Source organism: Chanos chanos, chromosome 6 (genome assembly GCF_902362185.1).
Source record: "Chanos chanos chromosome 6, fChaCha1.1, whole genome shotgun sequence".
Taxonomy (NCBI): Eukaryota; Metazoa; Chordata; class Actinopteri; order Gonorynchiformes; family Chanidae; genus Chanos; species Chanos chanos.
The window spans coordinates 6,176,227-6,203,726 of NC_044500.1; the positions used below are offsets into that span (position 1 = coordinate 6,176,227).

Here is a 27,500-nt window from a genome sequence, read left to right on the forward strand (position 1 = left end):
CTTTCCTATCACATCCCCCTTTTTTTAATTTCATCACTTTTGTGCTTGTTTTCTCTCTCTCTCTGTTTATCTCTCTCTTTCTCTGCGAAACAAGAGAAGGTTTATATTCCTCTAATTAACATACTGAAAAGAACACAGGATATGAGACAGACAGAAGGCATCTTACTTAAGCAAAACAGTGGAATTTGTCTCAGAAAGAGAACAGAGGAAAACAGTGGAATTTGTCTCAGAGAGAGTAGAGAGGAAAACAATGAGATTTGTCTTAGAGAGAGTAGAGGAGGAAACAGTGAGATTTGTCTCAGAGAGAGTAGAGGAGGAAACAGTGAGATTTGTCTCAGAGAGAGTAGAGGAGAGAACAGTGAGATTTGTCTCAGAGAGAGTAGAGGAGAAAACAGTGAGATTTGTCTCAGAGAGAGTAGAGGAGGAAACAGTGAGATTTGTCTCAGAGAGAGTAGAGGAGAAAACAGTGAGATTTGTCTCAGAGAGAGTAGAGGAGGAAACAGTGAGATTTGTCTTAGAAAGAGTAGAGGAGAAGCAGGAGGAAAGTAAAGGAGAAGTGTGTGAGACAGCGAGAGAAGTGACAGTGAGAGTTTTGACGAGGCTTGTCTGTTCTAATCCATTCAACGGGATGAGTGCAGAGAGAGAGAGAGAGAGAGAGAGAGAGAGAGAGAAAGAGAGAGGATTGAAAAGGAGTTCTTTTACAAAACTCTTTTATTCTGAACATACATCACTCCTTCCCACATGAAAGGCAGAGACAATTGGCAGGGGGGTGGGGGGGGTGGCTGCTCACTTACAAGACAAAGCTTCTGTGTGTGTGTGTGTGTGTGTGTGTGTGCGTGTGTGTGTGTGTGTGTGTGTGTGCGTGTGCGTGTGCGAGAGGGAGCGAGAGAAAGCGAGTGTGTGAGTGTGTGATATCGGGGGCAGTTTAAAGAGGCTTACGCCGTCTTTAGAAGAGAGTAATGGACGCTGAACTCGTTCTCTTTTCAGGGTCACTAATCCCTTCTTTAAACCTCAATACCTCTCAATTCGCTCAATGAAAGAGAAGAAAAATCACCCACATGCGACACAGAGACAGAAAGCATGCACACACACACACACACACACATATACACACACACACATACACACACACACATATGCACACACACACATATACACACACACACACACATATACACACACACACGCACATGCAGACACACGCATGCATACACGCGCACGCACACACATGCGCACGCACACACACAAGCACATACTCATAGAGACATGTACACACACAAACACACATGCGCACACACACACAGGCACACGCACACACACACAGACACACACACAAGCGACTTAAGTGTGTGGGTGTGTTTTGTTGGACCTAATGGTATTTCAGAGTCTAACAACTCCTTAAAATACACCCACTCATGCAATGCTATACAAACTCTCTCTTTCAGACATACACACACACACACACACTTCATTCTCCCCCACTCAAAACAGAATTAAACAGACAAAAACATCACTTCTCTTTCAAATCCTCTTCTTACCAAATCTTGCAAACTTACTTACCCTGAGCTGAGAACAACTGAACTCTCAACTACTCAATAATACTCATTCACCTGAACACCGTTGTACTAAATCGTACTGAATCTCGAATATCAACCAACTGGAGCCAAACCCATATCAAAATCTTTCATTCTGTTCTACACCGGGCTACACTCCATCAGCCAAACCACATCCACCTGTTCACTTCTCCCTCTCATGTCCCGCCCCCTGACCTTGCCAACAGGCTCCCACAGTCAGCTGCACGTCCACCTGAGAGGCATGGATCGGCCAATCATCAGTCACCAGGTAGGGGTCATAGGTCACTCCGTCCACGTACAGTGCCACAACAGGAAACTCCACGTTAATGACATAGTAGTGCCATTCTTTGTCACAGATCTGTGTGAGAGAGAGGGAGAGAGAGAGAGAGAGCATAGAGAAGGGGGTTATTTTAGGAAAAACGCATGAGTCATCCACGTGAGCAGGCTGTGAGTTTTAAAATTGTATGAAAAGGCAAAATAAACAAATTTAGATGAAGAGCAATTCTCCAGATGGAGTACAAGAAATGGTCAAACACTTCCCACAACCGCCTAATCACACTCCTCTGCCTCCAGAGAATGACAGTCAGAGTGAAATAAACAAACAAAGAAAAGTAGAGAGAGAGAGAGAGACAGGGAGAGAGAAAGACAGTGGAGAGAGAGACAGAGACAGGGAGAGAGAAAGACAGTGGAGAGAGAGACAGAGACAGGGAGAGAGAAAAACAGTGGAGAGAGAGACAGAGACAGGGAGAGAGAAAGACAGTGGAGAGAGAGACAGAGACAGGGAGAGAGAAAGACAGAGGCACTCTCTGGACACGAGAGACCACTGGGAACATTCGACTCCAACTTCAAAGACATCTCAGCATCTCTCCTGAGAGAGAGAGAGAGAGAGAGAGAGAGAGAGAGAGAGAGAGAGAGAAAGCATATCCTTCTATCTTTGTTTTCTCTGCTGGAGCAGAAAACTACCGTTTTGAACGCTCCAGGAACATAGCGCTTAAGAAACACACAGGGTTGACCAATCAGGGAGAGAGAGAAAGAGGGAGGCGCTGGAGGAGAGGAGGAGAGGTGGGCAGGTGGAATTATTCAGTGGAAGATTGATGAGGAGTGGGAACAAGGTGACATCACGGAGGAGGAATGAAAGAAAAGATAGAGTTGGACACTGCAAGAAAGGCAGAAAGAAAGAAAGAAAGAAAGAAAGAGAAATGAAGAGACCAAGAGCAGTTTCTCTGTCTTAAGTTTAACGGAGCAGCTTTATCTACATTAAGAAGAAAACCAAAGAGATGAAAAAAGTGAAAAATGGATAAACTGAACAAAAAAATGAAGGAGTTTCCACTTTAGTCTGTCACTAACTAGACATGCTGAACTCTGTGTGTGTGTGTGTGTGTGTGTAAGTGTACATATGTGAATGAGATAAAAAGTAAAAAGTAGTGTCAGAAATCCACGACACAATATAATCGGTAACATACTTTAAAAAAAAAATCATTTGCTTGAATAATGAAGATTTTTCTTCCTCATGGTGTCTGACTATAGCAATAAAGAGTGTTTGGATCCGCAGTCCCCTAGCCACATGTCCTGTCTTGTCATAATCATTGTGTGTGTGTGTGTGTGTGTGTGCATATGGCAGATGGAGCAGGTCTCTGTGTCTAGTGGAACTGATTGTCTTTCTCTTACAGCCAAAGAAAAAAACAAAACAAAACAAAAACGCCTCTTTACGGGAGCTGTCTAAGGCTCTCTCTCTTTCTCTCTCTCTCTCACACACACACACAGTCTAAGGTACTCTCTCTCTCACACACACACACACACACACACACACACACACAAACACACACACAAACACACACACACACACAGAAACTCTGCTCTTCCTACTTCTGATTCTTTCTCTTTCTCCTCTTCTCTTTCATCATACGCCTTGTTACTCCAGTCTCTCCAAGCCCTGTCTCCTTTACTCTTTCTTACTGTGTGAGTGTGTGTGTGTGTGTGTGTGTGTGTGTGCGCGCGTGTGCGTGAAGGTGTGTGCATATACACAGCAATGTGGACTGTATTGATTTCTGCACAGTTAATTCTCACACTTTATGGATTATTGACAGACATCTCATCGTCAATCGTCCACCTCCTCATCATGTCTCTCTCTCTCTCTCTCTCTCTGTCTCTCTCTCTCTCCTTTTAACGGGCATTGATTTTCTGCCCATCCTGGTCTCCTGAGAAGAGCAGCAGACAGCGATATTTGTATGTGTGCTGATCGATACCACTGCCATCTGGAGATGCTGTTGTGTTATCAATCTGAAGTGCAACTGTGGCTGGCTTCTCCACAGGGAGGGAGTCCTCTCAGTCCTGTCTGTGCGGATTTATTTTAGACATTTGATGCACAGGGAATTATCGGACTGAAACACCGCCTTTTTAATCCAGAGACTCTTTCTAGGATAAAGACTTTTGTTGTGGTTAATTGTATTTTGATCTTGCAAACAGGACAAATATGTGATCACTCTCTCTCCCTCCCTCTCTCTCTTTCTCTGTGTGTGCTCACCTTCTGCAGGTCTTGTGAATTAGATGGTAATATTTTCCCTGTGTGTGTTCAGTAAAGCAGATTACTAAATCAATAAGGCTATTAAAAAAAAAAAAAAGACTCATGGCTGAAGTCCGCCATATACTTGTTAGTCAGTGTACAATTTGTCAGAGAGAGAGAGGGAGACAGATGGAGAGAGACAGAAAGAGAAAGAGAGAGAGAGAGAGAGAGAGACAGAGAGACGGAGAGAGGGAAGAAGGATCAGACTAACAGAACTTGTCTAGCCTAAATCTGGATTGGTGAGGTTAGGGATTGATTGTGTGTGTGTATGTGTGTGTGTGTGTGTGTGTATGCGCGCTGCTTGTATATGTTTGATAAACTCTTCAACACTGCATGAGGCAAGGATTAGCTTGTTATTTTTCACATAGTCTTTTTATACTGCTCCTAGAAGATGTACATTTTGCGTTATAACCTTTGAATTTTAGAATATTAAAAGTAAACTAATCATAATGGATAAGTACATTTTTCATTAAATGTGACTGTAAGTTTAGTATTTTATGTCTAGAATAGGCTATTTCATAAATTTTTGGTAATTGTGCGCTGTTACTTTAAGAGAGTGCACCCTCACGCATTAGCGTCAGTTAAGCTGTTGAACTTGGGAACCGAGCGGAAGTTAGACCAGCTGTGGAGTCACACAGTTTTCAGGGGTGCAACTACCCAATTGCTGAGGGGTATGCAACATCAACATTGCCCCCCCCCCCCCCCCCCCCCCCCATCCATCAATTTTCAGTATTGCCAGGGAAGTCACATGTGTACAAAAGGCAAAAAATGGTTATTTGCTTGAAAAGATCAATTTAATAACTATTTTAATCTGTAAGTTCAGTTTCATGACTATGCATTTATTTTAGCCATTTAGTATTTAGCCATTAGCCATTTAACCATTAACGACTACTGCACATATTTTACAATAGATTTAGGCATCTGATAGATAACCTCCTCATCTAACATGAGAGAAATACGATCTTCCAACTACATCTTCCATTTTAACCATAAACAGAAATGAGTTTATTCCATTCACCCATGGAAACGATGATAAAAAAGCCAGTAGGCTACAGTAGGCTACATTTTCCAGTGGCGATCCTAGACTCTGTGGGGCCCCAGGCAAAGAAGCCCATCGAAGCACGCCCCCCCCCTCCTCCCAACCCCCAGTGCCCCCCTAAAAATGCATTCAGTCAATTCAGTCAAAAAATCGGTCAATTGTGTGCCAATTGTGCAAACTTCATAATCATTTATTTAGCAATAATAAACAACATCACGCGTATACATTCACACAACTGACAGGGTTTCCGCTAGGATTTTTCTTGCCGGTCTGGTGTCTGGAAAGAATTTATTTTCCCGGACAAATCTGAAACTTACTGACTCACATTGCAACAACAGTCTATGTTTCAAACTAGCGATGCACTGGTCGACCGGCCATCAATCGGAACCAGCTGGTTTTTGTTCCCAACTTGCGATCGGCAACTGGCCAATTTTTTGCTTATTTCGGCCGAACTGTGTTCCAGAAGTGTGCGCTCCATGCACACAAGCTGCATTAGAATCATTTCCAAAAATGTTATTTGTGTGGAAATATTACAAAGTCCGTGAACAGGACATTAAGATTGCAATCTGTAATGCAGAGCTACATGCCCGAGGTGCAGATACCAAAAAGCGAACAGGTGTTGGTCTACTGGTGCACAAACAAGAGTCACTTTCCTGCTCTTGCTGAAGTCGTGCGAGCTTACCTGTCTGCACCTCGCATTTGTGTAGACAGTGAACGTTTGTTCAGCTCAGCTTGTCTTGTGGTGGATGAGAAAAGAAACAGATTAGCTTGTGACAAAGCTGAAACGCTTCTTTTTGTAAAGAAGAACTTACACACACTGTTGACAGAGAAGCCATAAATAAAATAATGATCAGTGCCAACTAAAGGCGGTATACTTCTGTATAGGATTGTCATTTTATTTTATCTTAAAATTACACTAACATAATTTAATTTAAAAAAACAACTGCTGTAGCGTCTTTATGTTTTACTCATTGCGCTAAACTTGATGTAACGTTATAAAATTTTTAAAAAATATTTTATTAATTTTAATTTTATATTATTTCACACGGCTAAAGTCATACCATTCTGTTTTTGCTTTAAATCTTGAAATTATACAATGTAATTTAAAACAAAAACAACTGCTGATGATGCTACATGCAGGCTACATAGCATCTTTGTTTTGCTCGCTGTGCTTAATGCAGTTGTTGCTTCTAATTGCACATGGGTACAAACATTTTTTTCGTTTAAGGCCAGTTTGGCCTGTTAAAGAGAAAATAAACTGTATTAAAATTAAATGTATTCTTTCTTTCTTGTCTTTTGCTTAAAAAAAAGCAAAAAAAAAAAAAAAATCGGAATCGGAATTGGCCCATTTGATTGTAAAAAAAACGGTGATCGGAATTGGCCATGGAAAATCATTATCGGTGCATCCCTACTACAAACACAAGTACAATTGTACACCTAAGTTGACATAAGAGTGACAACGACCTCAAATCAGTTTGACTATTTAATGAACAGTAACAGTTAAGCAAAATGAGCAAAACCTCAACATTAGCCACTAAAATGTAGGTTATTACGAAACATCTGTAACCTGTAGCCTGTTCGAAAAAGGCTAGGCCTACATGGCATCAAACGCAGCCTATAGGCTTCCGAGTAACATTTCATTTTTGCCTTTTTTCATCGTTGCAAAGCCCTACTGCTGACTTGAAATCAAACGAGTCCAATGTGTCTTTGCAGCTTGCAAGGCTCTTTTGCTGTCACAACACAATTGTCATGTTTAGGGATAGCCTTCATTACAGTTATGTTTTGTATGAGCATTGTTTTTTTTTAAATAAAATTTTGCCAGGCAAAATCTGGTAATTATCGGCTAACAGAAACCCTCACGTTTGAATATTTGAACGGCAACGCAGGAGCAACATGTAAATATGTAACATCAAACATCAACTCACAATAAAGCTAGCGGTAGCTAGAAGGTGCCCCTCTTAGGGGGTTTTTGGGGGCAGTGGTGGTGCACTGTAAAGTGCCTTTACGGGGGATTATGAGGTTTTTATAGTTGCCATTGCAAAATGTGCCAGTATGAGTGGCCATCCGGGGCCCCTTTTCCTAAATTTTTTTGGGGGTGGCCAAAACATTTGCCTGGTTTACCTCTCCTGACGGTGCGCCCATGATGTTTTCCAGTTTGTTTTCATCAGACTGTACATGTCCCAACAAAATACTGGGATTTGACCATAGAGTTCAACCAAAATCTAAATGGAACCAATGACATTCATTTTCGATGCACTGAGGCAACAGGCTATCTGGTCTTTTCCCATGTCTCATGAGACTACGTTAGTCTATCTAATGTAAGCTTATGTTAGCTAGTCTAGTTCAGCTAACTAGAAAATGTCAACTTCAAGCGTCCCTCTCAAGATTTTCACTGAAGTGATACTTTACATCCTACCTGCAGTCTTTCATCCACGAAGACAATTTTTCTCTCATTCCTTCACACGCTTTCTTTTTTTCCCCCCTCTTTCTTTTCCTGTTCTGTGCCCCTGACAGTTTCTTCTGAGCTTTCTCCATCTCAACTCCTTCTTTATGTCATGACAAATCGACAACTTAGATCACAGGGTATCACAAAGACTCGAGCGCTAGAATTTTTTATGATAAGATTTTTAACGCTCGTCACTGATACAGTCATTGAACCGCAGCCGTAATGTAGTAGTAGCCTGTCTTGTCCGTGTGATCGGTCTAGACCAGGCTGTAACCTCAAAAATTCATCTATAATACAGTATGTGCTTATTTTACATGACAAAACAAAGACAACTGACAACAATAACAACAATATTTTAGTATCTTGTAAATGTATATTCTTCTCCATTGTTTTGCCAACCCCTTTTGCATAGTGCCCCTATGTGCTGCATATGTTGCGTGCCCCCTTTTTGCGCCTCTGCCTGTCATGTTTAGGTTTATATTATCCAGCGAAGAAAATTCAGGGGATTTGACCTGCTTGCAACTCGTGTGGAATAAAGGTTTTTTGGTTTTTTTCCAACTTTACAGTGGATGTCAAGTGGATGATTGTAAAGCTACATGAGTTGAACGCGTGTCGGCTGTGACTATACCAGCTAGGTCACATTTTCTGCAGTAACATTAATGAAAACCTGCTGCTTGTTGTCCATGCCTTTGGATTGGAAAAGTAAATTGGATTTGGAATACTAGGAAAGGATTCACCAACATGAACAGCCCTCTCCAGCAGCTCAACTAAGTGCAATACAGACTCTCTGCAATTTCTGGTGGATAAAGAAAAGATGTGTAGACTGGAAAAAGGTATATTAGCAGCTCATAGTTATGCTAGTTAACATCAAACAACCTGCTTACTACTCACAAACGGCTATACTTTGTGCCTGACTCTGAGAGACATTGGAGCACTTTGCTGCACATAGCTAACAGCAGCTAGCAAGTGGAAAGGGCTAATCTCAAATATCAAGGAATCATGGAGGATAAGATTCAGCCTCAGTGAAAAAAACAGCGAGTGAAACCTACAGTCAAAGCTATGGAAGATAAATTACAAAAGAAAATAGGTTCAAGGAAAGCTAGATTAGTTCAACTTAGTTCAAAAGAATGAGATGCTTCATTTGATGGATGATGATGATGGCAGTTTGGAGGTGATCAAGACCAAGTTGGCTGTTGACTTCAGTCAGCTCTTTAGAGAGTTTTGTGAGCTGAATATCTCTGTTTAAGGGCTATTCCAGCAGATTATGACAGAAGAAGACATGAACAATGATGTTCATGTACAGCAGTATTGGTTTAAACCAAAGGCAAAGTTACTCAGTGACTTCATTCAGCAAGTTGATATTTGGATAAGAGATGTCGATAGATGTATAACCTATTCTAGACATAAAATATTAAACTTAGTCAAATGTAATGAAAAATGTGCTTTTCCATTACAATCAGTTTACTTTTAATATTATAAAATCCAAAAGTTATAACCCAAAATGTACATCTTCTAGGAGCAGTATAAGAAAACTATGAGAAAATAACAAGCTAATCCTTGCCTCATATATACCCAGCCCTTAATTGCTCTGTAGACTTAGAAACAATTACCAACCAACATAAAACAAAGAGCCATGGCATAATTAAAGTCTTAAGAACAATCGTGAGTCTTATCTTCTTTCTTCTGATGACAGAGGTCCGTAGTGCTTGACATACCACTGGAGTCCAGTCTTTACCACTGCCTCAGACTGATTTTAGGGGAGGACAGACCTTGGTGATGGGTCTATCTAGTTCACTGTTCTTGCTCTTTACACAGACCCAGTGAACACGTCCGTGTTCATCCGGTACTGACTGGATGACCTTGCCTATGATCCAGGAGTTTCTTGGTGCAGTCTCATCCACAAGCTAAACAGTGTCCCCAGGCACAAAGTTTCGTGACATGCTTGACCACTTCTGGCATCTTTGGCGCTCACGCAAATGCTCTCTCATCCAACGTTTCCAAAAGAGGTTTGCCATATACTGGGCCTGCCTCCACCTTCAGCTTGCATAGAGGTCCTCTTTCTGGAAAAGTCCTGGAAGTAGAGACGGCTTAGTCCTTAGCAGCAGGAGGTGAATTTGGGGTGAGTGCCTCCAGGTTGTTCGGGTTGCTGGAGGGTGTGATATTGGGCCGACTGTTAATGATGGCCTCAGCTTCACAAAGAAATGTCTGAAGGTTCTTCTCATCCCGACTCTGGGTCTTTAGGATGGCACTGATGATTCTTCTGATGGACCTGATTAGCTGCTCCCATGCCTGTCATGGTGAGAGGCAGTTGGGGGGTTGAACATCCACTTAATGCCTCATTGAAGCAAAGTGTCCGCTATTTTGGAGCTGTTCCGCTCTTGGATAGCTTTCTTCAGCTCTCACTCTGCTCCGATAAAAGTGGTCCCATTATCAGAACGCAGCTCCACATCCTGACTTCTTCTTGCAATGAATCGGCAAAGAAGGAGTCCATGTATGAAGGAGTCTGTGCCCAGGGGTGCCGCTACTTCTGAGTGGACAGCTCGAATGGCTAAGCAAGTAAAGATGATGCTATATCTCTTCACAGTAGCTCTTCCACCCTTGACTTTGAAAGGACCAAAAGTGTCCACTCCAGTTCTAGTGAAGGGCAGTTCATCTGGTAAGACTCTGTTGCATGGTAGGTCTACCATCTGTTGTTGTCCAGTAAGACCACGTAGTCAGTGATACACAAGGCACTTGGACAGGACTCTTTTGATTGTTGCACTTGCACTGGGCATCCAGTATTTTAGATGCAACTTTTATAGAACATGGTTGTGCCCACTGTGACCTACTTTCTTGTAGACCTCCTGAGGGATGAGCTCTGACACGCTAGCTTCCAGATCCCAATCGCCTCCCCATCCACACTCAAGTTTCCCAAACCAAAATAGGCATGAAGAAGCCTCAGTCATATTCAGTACTATGGCACTCGTTCAAGCTTTTTTATGGAATCTGCCATATTTGAAAACGCTCCTATCTAAATACAGAGGACCTGCGACCTACAGCTGGCTTCTTTGGTGGACAGATGAAACCACTTCGGTGACTGTGTGACCTACAAGCATTTTTTTTCTCGACTTTTTTTATGATAAACACTTAGTACTTTAGCCACAACCTTACTACGATTATTGCTGCTGCTTCTGCATGATATGGAAAAAAATGAACTTCTTGAAAAGCCTTACATTTATTCTCACTTATGTTCATATACTTGAGTCCTTATCTGTTTTCTATGATTAAACATAAAATATTTGCAGTTACTATACTTTGTTCTTCATATACTGTGCTTTGCCAGGCCTTTATAAAGGTCTCCTCAAGGTTTTTTCAGCTTAGGCCTCATCTGGGTTGCTGGGTGAGGACTGGGTAGGCAAGGGTTACGTTCAGTGAATCGTCGTGTTGGACCAGGGAAGTGTGTTTGTAATGAAGGACCAAGTCTTTCAGAGATCCATATAGGTCGCAGGGCTCAGTAAATCCATAACTTGTAGTGGGGGCAATGTTCCCAAAACCAATGCTGGTTAAACTGGTCATGGTGAAGTAGAGGGAAGTGATGTAGACTGAGTCTTTAGGTCTTCTGCCTCATTCTTTAGGCCAAGCCATTCGTTGATCCTCCTTTGCCCAGTGCCCTTTTATGTAAGCCATGCAAGATACTGGTCCCTCTGTTTCCTCAGCTGCGTGAGGTCTGGTTTCAGGCTGTTCATCTTCTTGTCTATCTTTCAATTGTCAGAAGCCTATCTCTTCAGGTCCTGTTCCTTTTACTTCCTTTCACTGTCATGAATCTCAGTCACCCTGGACTTAAGCTTCTCCGAGTTGCTCTGGATTCTCTTGAATTCCTTTTCAGTTCCTGCATGTCGAAATTTCTCTCTCTACTGTAGCTTTCCTGTGTCTCACATTGTTCTTCAAAGACCTTCAAGGTTTCACTAAAGGTCTCTATGACTGTTCGTTTCATCTGCAGCTCCTGTGAAGTGCGTGTGTAGTCCTCATAGAGCATATCGTACTCGCAACTCTTCTCCTGAAACTGCTCATGACACACCTTCAGTTGTTCATCCACCGCTTCAGTACTGTCCTCTTTCCTGCTGGTATTTGGATAAGGGAAACAGAAGGCAAAAGTCCAGTTTTCCGTTGTATTGGGCCAGCGAATTATGCCAGTTGTGGTTGATGAGCTCCACCACAGAGTGAAATGTGAGAGGCTCCAGAAAGCCATACTTTCCCCCTCAGTGGAAAATCTTAATCAGTTTGTTATTGCCTCCTTTCCTGAGGGTCAGTGTGTATTCTCCTTGTACTTTGCTTGATGCATCATGAACCAAGACCGTACTATCTGGTATGTCATGCATTTTCTCATTCACTTCTTCTCCTGATATATCCATCCAGTACCACTCGGCAACACTCAGTAAGCTGTTGCCATTGCTGACAGCTGTAGTCATGGCTTTAGCTTTTGGTGGTTTAGGTGGAAGAGCTGGGGGTGTTGGCTCTTGTTCCCAGATTCTCTCCAATAGAAGTCTCTCAACTGCCACTGCTGGGAAACCCTTGTCTATCTCCAACCCAGTCCTAGGCACCCTAATCAGCAGAGGCCCAAAGATCTGGCCCAGAATGTGATGGTCCTCTCTATCCGGGGAACATCTGCGTCTTGTTGCACTGCAGCCCGTAGATCTGGATCAGTGATTCCCTACCTTTTTTGTCCTGTGTACCCCTAGGGCTGTTTTGCCATGCTAATAGTACCCCCTCATTCATGTGTGCTGATGATTCTCCTAAATTTGTTTAATTGAACTCATATTAAACTTTTAGTATCTAACATGACTGATTATTAAATGAAAATTATTTGAATGACTTCCTTTTAATACAAAGGCATTTACACTTATTGTGAGTGATGACATAATATTCAGACTCACGCAGTAGCAGTTTCAACTCCTTTTCATCAGTCACCTGAGCTTTAATGAGACACTTGAGCTTGATTGTCTGTCTTAAGCTTTGAAAGTTCTGGGGGTGGTGTGGCAACAGCTGTTACCTGACTGTTCTCCACATTCAGTCTGTTCCTCTACTTGATTTTGATGCGAGTCAGAGCTGAGAAGGTCACTTCACACATATAAGTAGATCCAAAAGGAAAACAAATAATTCAATGCGTGTTTTCCCAGCTCAGGATATTCCTTTTCAACATCACACCAAAACTCTATCAATGACTTTTCAGCATGTGCCATCTTAAGCCCACATTCAGTGGACAAATCCATCAGATTTTCCTGCTGCTGCTGCTGCTGCTGCTTTCATTGGCTCTGGGGCCGCTGTAGATGGGCAAGGCTTCACTGAATTATTTGTCAGGACTTCGCCACAAAGAAGACGGTGTGGCTGCGGTGGAACCATGGACGCACAAGTAAATCCATACAAAATATATTTTTCCCTGAACTAGCGGTGTTTAGGCTTCGCCTCTTTTTTTCCCTAAACCCGATTCCGGAGCGACAGCAACTGGACGCTTGAGCTGTTAAGCCATGTTTGCTAGCTAGTTGGTTTGCGTGCGGTTTTGACATGCATGAGTGTGACCTCTTCACAGAGTAGTGTAACAGTTGACTCCTGCCGGGGGCGGGGGGGGGGGGGAGACGAGTTGCAGCGCGCACGTACCATTTTAGCAATAGGCTTATGAAATGACTTAGGATATTTTCTTATCATTTTGGAAATAAATCGTAATCCCCGATCTTTCCACCTACCCCCTGCAGCCTGCTCAAGTACCACGCGTACCCCCGGTTGGGAACCACTGGTCTGGATGAACGGAGGGAGGAATGATGTGGGCAGGAAGTTCCTGCAGGTAGCAAATCAGAGCCTCTGAGAGCACATGAATGTCCCACTCTCCCATGTCAAGCTCCAGCTCATTGAGACTATGCCTTTGACTGTCAGATGCTGAAGGAGGGCCCATCCTGGACAGTGTTTTACAGTCTAGACCTGTCCTTTCAATTGTCTCAACCAACTTAATGAGAGGGGGCGGAGCAATCTCTGGGTGTGTCAATTGCTCAGATAATTCCATAACAGAAATGGCTTGCAGTGAGGCAGATGGCTCTGGTCTGGGAGTAGCTGGGAGAGATCTCTGGGAACACGGCTGGCTGGATGTCATGGACATCTTCATAGGCCCCACGTACTGCGCATGCATCCCTGGGAAATCGCACTTCTGCTTGGTATGCTCATTGAAACCCAAGATTCAGCCGATTCGCTCAGGATGCTCTCATCTCCCTCTCTCTTGCCCAAGGCCAGCAGAGACACCTTGTTGACGCTCAAAATGTCATCAGGTTGCAGGTCAATGTCATCTTCCCAGTCCTTGTGGTAGCTGTAGAGAGAATGCTACTGGAATCCATTGGTGGCCATTTCCAGAGGATGAACAGATGCCCCCCCCCCCCCCCCCCCCAACCGACAGAAGGTGGAGATGCGAAACCAAAGAGGGTTGCAGCATTGTAAAGTGGAACTGCTGTTAAGCTTAGGTCTACTGTATGTTATTAGATCTATTATGTTATTATTATGTTAAAGCAATGGACTTGATTGCTGCTGTTCTGCTGGACTAAGTAGGTCACCATGCCATAGCCCTCTTCGCTAGCATCACAGAAATGGCAAAGAAATATCTTTGCATCACCATGACTTCTGTCTCTTCAAAAACGAGTGTTTTCTCGGTAGAAAAAGGTATCGTAAAGTGATATAAGACGTCGTAAAACGATATAACACACTCAGCGTGATTTGAGATTACTAATAACATGATCATATTCACGACTCCATGGCTGCATAACTGTCTGTCACCACACGAATGAGCAGCGAGCGGAAGACGAAGCCGGGTCAAAAAGGAACGGCCAAGTATGTCCTTGGCTTGGATTCAAACCATTAACAAACCGTTTTTCCCCCGAACAAAAAAATATAACTGCTTCTATGTCATTCATATCTGCTCGACACATAGCCATTAATCTGAGCATTTTTTCACAGTCTGATGGTGCTTCAGCGCCACTGTTTAATTCGCATTCCAAGTGGTGTTGGCGTGCATTTGAACATATGTGTCCCTGAAGACCAATTATTTATCATCATGATTTGGCTAGCTTAACTTGACCAGAAAATGACCACAAGTCCCCTGTGGTTAAACTGAAACTGAGATATTTATTGGACCAAGTGAGCATCCCGTAGTTAAATTGGTAATACGTATCGTGGGTGTTGAACTCACAACGGAGCCTATATCTTATTAAGTTGCAAACTTCTCTTATTGACTTCAGATAAGGAATAATTCAATAGTTACATCTTGACAACGACAACCGTCAACCAAACAAAGTTATACAGCCAACAGTTATTCTTAAAACGAGGTTAAAGAGATGTCTGCATATTGAGCATATTGTGATATAGCCACACACTGGAATCACAGATATGAGAATATGCAACATAAAAACTTCTCCAGAAATAAGATTTATGCTAATTAGCGCAGCGAACCTGTGCCCCAGTCCAAGCTGTTTCGTGTCTTTTGCAGGCGAGCGATAAAAACGCTGCGCTTAGCATCTCGAGCCAACAACACACTTCTCACACTCTCATCATACTGTGTCTGTTTTGGAAGAGAGAGTCAGTGTCAGCAGTTATTTGGGGCAATTTCGTAGCAGGAGTTTAATTGCGACAGGTTTTAGGAGGGCTGGATTGTGAAATATCTGGGGCCTCGCTGGATGAGGGTGAACTGTGTTTGATGTCTTCGTTTCGCTTCTAGCAGTAAAGCTGAGCTGTTGGAAGTGACTGGGATCACGAAGCGGAGACGTGAAAATATGGCATGTCCTTTATTGAATATCTCCGTCAGAATCGCTGTATGGCCTATAGGCTCCTCCTGATCTCTTTTTTTTCCACGACTTCTTACAATGTAAGAAGTTGGTACCAGTGACCATAAAAGCACAATATTTTGTCCTGTATGTACGGTATATGTAGTGTGTGAAAACTTGTGCGTGCGTATGTGTGTTCTTTCTTTCTTTCCTTCTTCCTTTCTTTCTTTCTTTCATTCTTTTATTTTCGTAATCATCACTTGATTGCTGCTGCATCCCCTCCATCTCTCCCCCAATCTCTCTGGGTATGAGACTGTCTCAGAGGGCAGTATGGCTGGCTGCTTTCCTGTGGTAACAGATGTGCGTATTCACAGGCGATGATCCATCATTTCACTGGACAGAGCTGCGTGTGTGTGTGTGTCTGTGTCTGTGTAACACACATTAGGTAAGAACAGAATGCGCACACTTAATACTTTGAAATGAAACCCTGATAACAGAAAGCCTGAGAAACAAAGTTACCTAACTTTTATCTATGCACTTTTTTCCCCCGACAACAGGGACTCAGTACCAGACTCATCATCAGTCTGATTTGCCACTTGATACGTTCTCTGCTGAGATTATGATGTTGAGAGAGATTGCTGAGATAGAGTTTGAGTGGACAGAGAGAGAGAGAGAGAGAGAGAGAGAGAGAGAGAGAGAGAGTTTTATAGATAAAGTTGACTTGGCTTCACTGATAACTTCATCATGACATAGGGAGGAGAATGAGAGGGAAAAGAAAGAGAAGAGGAGATTAAGAGGAAAGAGGAAGAAATTAATGAAACTTTCATTCCCTGTGGGCTTAAAAGACTCTAAGAAGATTGCAGAGAGAGAGAGCGAGAGAGAGAGAGAGAGAGAGAGAGAGAGAGAGTTGAGCATGTCAATATCTACAATGTCAATATCAGTTTGATTTATATAAGTCTGTGTTTGTGTGTTGGTGTGTGTGTGTGCGTTACAGCAAAAAGAGTATCTGAAAATGTATTCAGAATTATGTTCCAAGATTCTTTCTCTCTTACACACACACACACACACACACACACAGACACACACAGTCATCAAATGATGACTCATCTCTCTCTCCATCAGATTAGTCACATTTTGACCTTAACCTTCCTCGCAGGGCACACATACTGTAAATTACCCATCATCCTGCTGTCTTTGTCCTGGAACAGGTGGGTGTCCATGCTGCCCAATCAGGGACTCTCAGATTTGTATGACAGCTGTCACAACCTGTGAACGCTGGTTTGAGTCATCTGCCTGCCCCCGCAATGGACTTCTCTCACCTTACATACTGCCGCATCATAAAACCTGTATTTCAGTGCTTTTCTCTGCAGCCTTTCCCAACTAAATTACATTTTCTAATTATGAAGAAACTACGATTTCACCTTTCATCCCTAATGGTTATGTATTTATGATGGTTTCAGATGTTAATTTTGAATGGTCACCATGCTGAAGAAGTGGTGATCTGAGTGCTGTCTCACCTGCTCTTCTGTCTTTCTGTGATCAGGGCTGTCTCACCTGCTCTTCTGTCTTTCTGTGATCAGGGCTGTCTCACCTCCTGTTCTGTCTTTCTGTGATCAGGGCTGTCTCACCTGCTCTTCTGTCTTTCTGTGATCAGTGCTGTCTCACCTGCTCTTCTGTCTTTCTGTGATCAGTGCTGTCTCACCTCCTGCTCTTCTGTCTTTCTGTGATCAGTGCTGTCTCACCTGCTCTTCTGTCTTTCTGTGATCAGTGCTGTCTCACCTGCTCTTCTGTCTTTCTGTGATCAGTGCTGTCTCACCTGTTCAAGTTTCCAGTGAAACTCTGCGGGTCGGAACGTGTCAGCCTGAGTGAAATCTCTTCGTAAGAGAAACACCAGCCGACAGTTATGCACATACAGAGAGTAGTGGTGTCTGTTCATCTCTGGGAGAGAGAGAGAGAGAGAGAGAGAAAAGATATTTGTTATAATCTTTAATTCTAATCTTCAGTACTAATAATCTGCGTAATCTTTTTAATAATCTGTATAATCTTTGGCACTGGGAGAGACGTGCAGTTCACTAAGGTGTTTCGGTGATCTGGAGAAAAAGTGAGACAGTGCAACAGAAAGGACAGAAATATTGGCTCAAAAATGAACAGGCCTGCACTGCTTTATGGCCTTGGCTTTCTGAATAATAACCCCCTCACTGAAGGTCCTGCCCACATTTACTCTTGCATTTGACTCCCCCAGCATGACCACTGTTCAAACGCACCTTACCTACCCAACCCCTAAAGGCAACACCCACACAAAACAAACTCATACAGGCCATGTTCATATAACCCCGCCCCCTATGTGCCACACCCAAATGAACCCCTCTTCAATTGACCAGGCAATTAAAACCCTTTCCCTTTTCTCACCGGTTTTGTCAGAGTTGCAGAGTAGAGTTTCCTTGTCTGCTCTGAGTCCAGGGCTGGGCCCATGTTTCATCCACGTTGCTATGGTGAACTGATCCGTTAAATTCTGTGGAACCACCCAGTCAGGGATCTTAGCCGCTTGCCGTCCGTCAAACTGGAAGATCAGATCACTATCATGCTCGCTGTCAGTCAACAGAGATGCTGTCCAATTGGTTGAGCTGCTGGGGGCGGGGAGAAGGTCTGTGCTGCCTGATGAAGCCCCTGGGATATCACCACGGCAACAAGCAAAGCAAGACAGAGAAACAACATTAGGATGAAGTGTACATATCTAGATATCTCCAAAGGAAGGCTAATTGGCATCTGATATAAAACAACACACACGCGCACGCATAAACACACCCACATTCACACCTCCTAAACAGCTTCTCGACACATTTGGTATCTGCAAAGCACAGACGGAGATCAAAGGAGGGGACTATACTGTAAATGTGTGTGTGAGTCATATAAAGGGGCTTTATTTTGCTCTGTGGGTTCAGACAACAAAACTGCAAACATATTTTTCTCGGAGAAAAACAACATATCAATTAAATTTTGTCCTTTTGCTGCTTATCTCTCTCTCCCTCTCTCTCTCTCTCTCTCTCTCTCTCTCCCTCTTTCAAACACACACATACATACTCTCTCTCTCTCTCTAAAAATTTAAAGTGTGTCCATTGGAAGTCTGTACACTGTGCATTTGGTTTCAGATGTTCTTGCTCTCTGAAGGCAGGGACACTGTGGGCTCTTGTCTGAACACTGAGAGAGACATTATGTGCCCAGAGGAGAACCAGAGGAGATGTCTGAGACTGTGAGTCACATTCTTTCAGACAAGTTCAACTCACAGTCCTCTGTCTAAGACACAAAAAGCAGACCATGTTTTCCCCTGCTGTCAGTCTGAACCGGATCCTGACCTCATATCCCCCCCCTCCACCCACTCTTAAACCACCTCTGGGGTGTTGAGGAAGACTTGTGGAGGGAATTTGAGTGACAGTGTTCAGGAATTTGTTCTCTACCCTGACCTCACGCTGACAGTTTTCATCTGCTTTAACTTCAGCCATGATCTCAACAAAATACATATATCAAGAACAACAACAACAACAACAATAATCACAATAATAATAATACTAATAACAAGAAGAAGAAAAAGGGGAAGAAGGAGAAGGAGAAGAAGAAGAAGAAGGAGAAGGAGAAGAACATGATGAATATCACTGCCATTGCTACTATCACTAGTACTACAGCTAATGGTGATAATAATATGTATAATTAATATGTAAATACATGCATATATAGAGGTAATATAATTAAGCACAGGTATAAACCGCTGTGAAAAGCACAAAATCAAAGTAAAAAATAAAGACACAAAACACAAGAACATACAATAAAAATCATGAGTTAAGACGGTAAAATAAAAACAGTACATGAAACAGTATCAGTTGCAAGCTTGTAAAGAGAAATCTCTGGTTTTTTTTCCTCCTCCCTGCAGCTAGTACAAAACTCTTCAGCAAAGTTCCTTCCCAGACTAAATGAGAGAGGTCACATGTCTTCCATTCTAGCTTTCCTTCCTCACGCTGACTCCCTGTCAGTTTCAGTGCTGATTTTTAAAAATTGTTTTAATTACTTTTAAGGCCAGACGTGGTCTGGCACCAGAGCACATCAACAATTTATTAACCCCCCTACTGTTAAAAGAAACCCCCCTCCCCCTGCTTAGATCATCTGAGATGAGGTTCGATCTGTTGGGCAACGCTTTACATCTTTAGGGAGCTGTGCTTTAGTGGTTACGGCTCTTGTTCTCTGAAATATCCTACCACTGGAAACAAGGACGGCTTACTCAGTTGTGTCTCAAGTGATGGGACGTGTGACCCCATGGTCTACTATAGCAAATTCAATGTGGATTTGCATCGAGACGCTTTACACTCCCTAATATATCTGCACGTTTCGTGGACACATGACCCAGTTGTCAGGTTTATTGTTTCTGTTGGTAAACACAGGCAGGAGCACACAAAAGAAAGAGAGAGAGAGAGAGTACTGATGTTGCTATGAAACAGGAGACAGGGGAGCCAGTGGAATGCTGAGCTTCATCAGAATCAAACGATACTTCCTTTAGAACATTAGAATCTCCCTTCCTTCCATCTTTATAGCCCCACAGCAGAGGTTTCCACTGATCAGCTGCTCGGTGTTGTGTCTTGCTTTCCATTCTTTAAAGCGAGAATTGGTTGTGGGGCGGAGTGAAAGATGGGTCTCGTACTGGGACTCGTGCAGTAACCTCAACCTGGAGTTGTGAGTCCGTAAACAGGTAGGAGCAGATAATGGCGAGAGACGTCTGAAAGTGGAAAGGATCATACCACATAGTTTCTGTAGAGATTTTTCAGAGTAGGTCTCCCTGTCGCAGCCTTTGCCAATGTGACTGGTCTGCAACTGCACTGTCGCCCTCACTGACGACACGGCACCGTCGCAGGTCTCCAGATGCATCTTGGGAAACAGTGGCTTACTCCCAGAACCTGGCTCATAGTCCACTCGTTTATTCCAACCTAGAGAAAGGGACATATATATATATATAGAGAGAGAGAGAGAGAGAGAGAGAGAGAGAGAGAATTATAATATTATCGTCAGTTCATTATTTAAATACCTTTTAATGAACTAAGACTGTGGGACTATGGGAGAGAGCTGTGGGGGGGGGGGGGGACAGAGACAGACAGACAGAGAGAGAGAGAGAGAGAGAGACATAGACAGACAGACAGACAGACAGACAGAGAGAGAGACAGGCAGAATCAGAGAGATACAGAGACAGAGAGAGAGAGCGAGAGAGAGAAATATTGTCTCTGTTGAAGTAGAAAGGAAGAGAGATGTAAACCTATACAAAGCGATTTATGGATGAGCGAGTGTGTATATGTGCGTACATGCTTGTGTATACATTTTTAAATGTGTAAAGGAGAATACCAGAGGTGTGGTGTTTTGTGCTATGCTATCTTGGCTGTGAACGCGTCATCTCCTCAGGTGAGAGAAATCATTACCCATCTCACTGTGCACTACAATACTGAGAAAATGGAGCCTGCTTGTGGTCTTCATGCAATTCTAAACACAGCAATAAAAAGCGCTGTGAACCTCAAAGACAAAATGAGTTTGTGCTCTCAAACTGCGTATGGTAGGATCCAAGGAGTCTAAAAAAGAACAGCATATACTCTTCAGATCATCTATTCAGATTATAATCTGTTGAGTAATAATTCATTTAAACAGGCCGTTAATTATAGTTACCTGTTTCACTTTTCATATTCTTACGATTACTGTGAGTGCGTATATAGTTCAATACATTCATATAGTTCAATACAATACATCAGTAGTGGGATACTAAGTGAAGTCTGATACAAAATGCGTACAAACACACACACAAATGCACATTTTGGTTTATGATGTCATGTAATTATGCGCATTACCAAACCATTAAACATCACATCAAACAATACTCCATTTGAAATCTGCATCCAAGGCATTGTCAGGCGGTCGTCCCGCAGTCATGACACCTCATTAAAGCACGTATGTGTCTTCATAACAAGCTCACAGTGATCTCAGCCAATATGAGTCTTTCGGAATTACGTCCGTTAAACGGTCGCGAAAGATTATGGTGTCAAGAAATAAGACGCTGAGATGCTAAGTTACTTCAAAGTGAAAATTTAAGACGTTGATTCATAATCATGTAGCCTTCAGATTCTGTTATGAGTTGAGCTGTTCAGCTGCCTGGCCTCTGTATCTCAAATAATTTAATATTCTGTAGAAACCTCTCCCTGCGCTACATTCACTGAGGCAAACATTTCCACACAATTTCCCAGATAACAAATTAGAGGAGCAATGAGCCTCGCCTAAACATTAGCGCTGCTATCGTAAGACCAGCCCAGAGCAGTGAAGTTGTAAATGTGTTTATTTTTACGGTTATTTATTCGGCAGAAGCAGCAGTCTAATACATAAATCTGGTAACTGCAGGCAGAGTTTAGCATTCTGCTTCGCTGTAGGTTGTACGCCTTGGCACATTTAAATAGCTTCACGGATTGTGGGTTAGCGTTGGCTCACAGCTGTTAGCATCACTGGGTAAGACAACTAAGACAAAACATATTTTCAGACAACAACATCATTAACAACAACAACAACGCGAACTGTAAATAATAAAGCGTCATTAACCGAGTTTTCCCTGCAGGTTGCTTGAAGCTCCACGAAACCCCTGGGCGTGCTAACAGAGTTGCAGTGAGGACAGTGACCTAGTTTCCACAGGGCTGTGGGTTCTAAACTCAAACGCGATGGTTCGCATTAGTAGTGTGAAGAGTAGAAAGGTATCCAGCGTCAAATTGGGCGCATGCTCTCTAACACAGAAATAACAATTATGGGTGCTTCTGAAAAATACGTGCTACATTGAATAAATGTATGCGACATATAACAACAGGTGATGTTTTCACACATGAAGTCTAATGCTTGTTTGTTGTGTTTAATGACAGCTATCTCCCGCATTTCGATGTTAAATCGCTGTCTGAGAAGAACAGACCGTTTTTAAGAGACACAGATGCGCTAGTTGAGGATGATATTTGTTTTCTTTGGGTTGTGTTGAGGTGATGTGTCCTGGGGTCGTTTTTTTTGACACTTCAGAGTTGTACAGATGCTGTATGTTGTGTGCTATCTTCTGAGGAGCTTCCACACAGCAGCTGGCTGTTTAAAATTCAGTGTAAACAAGTGTGTTTGTATCACTTTTGATTTTCTGTGTGGCTCCTGTGTTGATTGTTTTGGAGAAGCGCTGTTTTTTTTTTTTTTTTAGCTTTATGTGTTAGCCGTTAGCTGTCAGGGGTATTTGTATGTGGTCGGTCGTTAGTTGTTAGCCTGTAGCGTAGGCTGTGTGCTGTTGTTGATCGCTAAGGCTGACTGTAACTCTGAGTTGAGTTGAGTGGATTGGAGAGGAAACAGCTAGGCGGTGTTGACTGGTTCACTGGATCCGTCAGATTTGTGTTTCTCAAACCAGACACCCATAGAGAAGAGGTGTGCGTCATGAATGCAAATACACGCACACACACACACACACACACACACAAACAGGCTTGAAATAATGGAGAAAGGGTATAGGATGTTAAGGAAGCTGCACATCACCCAAATTTCCCCTTTGTTCTTTAGTCAGAATTCTTGGAGACAACAGGATTAAGCATGCACTATAATTCAGCATCTGCCTTTGTGAAAGTACTTATAAAACCTTATGAACAAACACACACACACACACACATAAAGAGAGAGAGAGACAGAGACATTTAGCCCCATTCCGTGTTGTTACCGTGCAGGAAAAAAAGCTGCCGAATTGTGTGTGCAAATGAGCGTTACGGGAAGAACTGGGGCGATTTGCATGAGACAGAAACAATGAGTTTAAACAAACAGGGTTCGGCTGAGGACTGGACACAGGGGCGAGAGAGGGGCGATGGGGGACGTGACATTTGGCCTGCGATTTAGAGATTTTTGGTGTCTAGAAACAGACATGGGATTTCAGTGACTTGGCCCTAGCCCCGTTCTGTTCAATATTTTATTTCCTCGTGACTTTGTTCTTGTAATGAACGGGATACATGCAGGGTTTTTTGGGTTGTTTTTTTTTCCAGACTCTTTATGGTATTTCTGTTTGTTTGGTATTGTTTCCACACACTCAGGACTGTTAGAATTTTAGTAAGTTTTAGTAGAAAAAGGACACAGCGTATAGGACCCATGTAAGAGTATTGGAACGGAACTCAACCATTAAACGAATAATTTATAACCTATAACTTTACAGAATTTGAGCTCAGGGCTGCTGTTGGGAGTGAAGGTGCAGTAGAACTGTCTGTCTGAAGATTTTAGTCTGTATGGTCAGTGTTCATGTCTCAGTTGGTGGTTGTGATTGTGTATGGTTCTTGCTGAGATTGCATCAATGTGTGTGTGTGTGTGTGTTTATGTCTCTTTCTTTCTGTATTTAGCATTTATGTTTGAGTGGGTTTTTTAGAGAATGTATGTATGTATTTCTTTCAATGCCTCTGCATGTGGATATCTCAATAGGGGTGGTGTGTGTGTGTTTGTGTGTGTGTTGAACATTAATAAGTAGTGTGTTTTTAAGTCTCTTTTTCTCTGTATTTAGTGTTCACAACCCGGTAGGGATTGTAGCGTGTGTGTGTGTGTGTGTTATCCCACTGGGGAACTGTGGGTGGCTGAGTTTGCTCCACCTGAATCCCTGCTGAATTATTTACTACTGTTTATTGGACACAGCAGGACACTCTTTATTCTCTCTCTCTCTCTCTCTCTTTGTAGCAAAACACTTTTTCCCCTCTTCTCCTCCATTTTCTATCTGTATTCTCCTTCCCACGTCTCTCTCTCTCTGTCTCTCTCTCTCTCTCCCTATCCCCCCCTCCCTTTCTCTCTCTCTCTCTCCCCCTCCCTTGATGCTTTCATGTGCTATAAAAAATGTTTTCAGTCATGCGTGTCCTTTAGGAGCCTGAAAGTGGAGGAATGGACCAGAGAGAGATGCATCACAACCACGCCTGGTGTCCTCGTGCGCACACACGCGCACACACACACACACACACACACACACACGTCTTTTCCCTTTTTAGACGCTTGCCAAACTCTGTCTGATTCATACAGGGAATTCCTGACATACAGCATGCCTTTTAATTCCTGAGTATTTTAAGCCCTCCGATTGATACCACTGGAATTACATGGAGACACCAAGCTTTTTAAATTCAGACTAAAAAAAAACAACAACAAAAAACTGGATTGATGATACGCTGGTACACTCTTTAAAACATTTAAGTTTCCAGTTGAAGTATAATATATTTGCAGGTACGTGAGAAATCCCACTGTACATATGTGAAAAATGTCACATACTCCTCCAGTAACACTGTTACGTCATCTCCTCTGGAGAGGCCGGGGACTCTGTCACTGCCGCTCCTGCTGTGGAGGACTGAGTGCAGGCCTGCAGTAAAGTAGTGCTTATTTTAGTCTGTAACACGGCCTTTGTCATGTTCAATACCTTTTTGTTCCTTTTTTCTATTTTGCCTCTTGATCAGGAATGAAAAGAAATCAATATGATTTATAGAGTCGAGGCTGTTTAAAAGTCAACACCTCATTCCACAAGCGCTCTCTCTCTCTTTCTCCCTCTCTCTCTCTCTCTCTCTCTCTCTCTTTCACATTCTCTCCTTGTATTCTTCTGCATTCTCAAAGTAATCATGGTCTATCGTTCAAGAGGAGTACTTCAGCTGAAAGTCCAATCTCAAACCAGATAAAATTCCAATCTACAGAGGGAGGGAATTCTGGGAGAGCAATCATTCCGAAGAGACAGATAGGTGTGTGTGTGTGTGTGTCTGTCTGTGTGTGTATGTGTGTGTGTGTGTCTCAGTTCCTTTGTCCTCCGTTCAAAGTGAAAGTGGGGGATTTCTTTTTTTTTTCCTTAACTCAGGGAGCTTAAATAAAAGGAATAGATTAAAACACACACACACACACACTCACACACACACACACACAGTGTCCAGATGAAAGAGCAGAGTTAGAAAGCACCACCCTGTCTTCTTTCCTCCTCTTCTTCATTTTCTCCTTTTCCATCACTTCTTATAAAGTCAGTCTCTTTAAAAAGCCCACAGACCCCCCTCCCCCCGCCCCCCCCTCCAGCAGACAAACCCTCCACTCAGCCCTGTAAAAAGGGACAAACACAGGCCATTCCAGTCCAGATAAGAATGGTGATATCTCTTTAGTCAGTACAGCGTTTTAGAAAGAGCTTTATGAAATCTACAGTGACAGAAGCACCTGTCCAGTGCACTCACCAAACACTCAATAAATCAACTGAATTCCTTCACTGACAGGGTACAGTGAGTGTGTAAGTGAAGTAGACTCCATACTTAACGCTGGATGTTGTTCTTAGCTCTGTGTGTGTGTGTGTGTGTGTATTAATTGTGTACTGTAAATGGTGTGATGAGTGTGTGATTAGTGAGAGCAGTGATTGTCATCTCCAGTCATCTCATCTCCAGGGGCCCACTGTCCTGCATGTCTTTGTCTTAACTGTGTCGTGATGAGTGAAGCGTGCCGACTATGTGACGTGTGTGTGAGAGTGTGTGTGTGTCTATTAATCGTGTACTGTGTGAGGTGTGATAAATGTGTGATTAGTGATGAGTGAGGCATGTAGAGTATGTGATGTGTGTGTGTGTGTATTAATTGTGTACTGTGTGAGGTGTGATGAGTGTGTGTAATGATGAGTGAAGCGTGTAGACCATGTGATATGTGTGTGTGTATTAATTGTGTACTGTATATGGTGTGATGAATGTGTGATTAGCGATGAGTGAGGCATGTGATATGTGTGTGTGTGTGGTGTGTGTGTGGTGTGTATGAGTGAGTGAGCATTAATAGGTTTATTACAGCGGAGCGGGGGAGGGTCTTTTGATGGCATGGCTTAGATGGTATTGTGCTGTTTGTGATTTCATTAATCCCATTGGTTACATTTGAATGTGTGTGAACTGGTTAATCCGGATTAAGCAGCCCCCTGGATAGGGAGCGAGCTCATGCCACGAGGGGAGAGAGTGAAGCGGAACCAGCGTAAACAAAGCAATCCCGTTTCATGGGTAAAGAAATATTGTTTTCATTTCTAATATGATCTGCTTCTATAGCTATGAAAGCCTCAGTCTACTAGACACAAACCCCTAAAACAAACACTCTATACACACACACAAATACAAACACTCTGTGCACACACACACACACACACACACTCTAATAGAAATACTCTATACACACACACACACACACACTCTAATAGAAATACTCTATACACACACACACACACGCACACACATACACACACACACACACTCTAATAGAAATACTCTATACACACACACACACACACACACACAGACACACGCACACACACACACACACTCTAATAGAAATACTCCATACACACCCACACACACACACACACACACACAGACACACACACACTCTAATAGAAATACTCTATACACACGCAGACACACACAGACACACTCCACACACAAACACACATACTCCACACAAACACGCATTCTGATAAAAACAGTTTCTCTCACACACACAGTATGATACAAACTCTCTTTTTCGCTGTCTCCTTCACTCAGACATACACACTTCTCTGTCTCACTCTCTCTGATTCCCCACCCGTCTTACCTCGCCAGCCGGGTTTACAGACAGGTTTGACGTGGATGTGTACGGTAGCACTCCTTGTTGCCCTCTTCTGTCCACAGTCTAATGCTGTAACACTGATCTTATACTCAGACTGGACCTCATAAGACAAGCGCTCTGTATTCCTGATGTTACCTATTGAGCAGACAGACAGACAGCTTTAAACCAAATACACAGACAGACAGACAGACTGTGTTTGAACGTGCATATGAATGAATGAGTGACAGAGGAACCGTGTGCAGGAAAAACAACTACACAAAAGGGAAAGGCGTAAGATTGGCCAAAATAAACAAGAGAGTGAGGATGTGTGTGTGTGTGGGAGAGCAACAGTCATGGCAGTGTGTGTGTCTGTGTCACTGAGTGTGTGTGTCTTTGAGTGTGTGTGTGTGTGTGTGTGTGTGGGAAAGAGTGACAGTCATAGCAGTGTGTGTGTGTGTGAGAGAGAGAGAGAGAGACATGGTAGTGTGTGTGT

At 42.8% G+C, this 27,500-nt stretch overlaps 1 protein-coding gene and 1 pseudogene across 1 annotated transcript in view; both read right to left on the reverse strand.

The window, feature by feature from the left end:
- LOC115814103 (calsyntenin-2-like) overlaps nucleotides 1-27,500 on the reverse strand; it is a gene marked incomplete at its 5' end in the record, with an annotated part of 65,613 nt that overhangs the window by 16,702 nt on the left and 21,411 nt on the right. The window contains 5 exons of the mRNA XM_030776827.1: nucleotides 1,770-1,932; nucleotides 17,214-17,335; nucleotides 17,807-18,064; nucleotides 20,182-20,367; nucleotides 27,014-27,163. Of these exons, the coding sequence (XP_030632687.1) occupies nucleotides 1,770-1,932; nucleotides 17,214-17,335; nucleotides 17,807-18,064; nucleotides 20,182-20,367; nucleotides 27,014-27,163 (879 nt within the window). The remainder of the gene's footprint in view (nucleotides 1-1,769; nucleotides 1,933-17,213; nucleotides 17,336-17,806; nucleotides 18,065-20,181; nucleotides 20,368-27,013; nucleotides 27,164-27,500) is intronic.
- LOC115815793 (phosphatidylinositol 3-kinase regulatory subunit gamma pseudogene) lies at nucleotides 10,986-13,991 on the reverse strand (annotated as a pseudogene).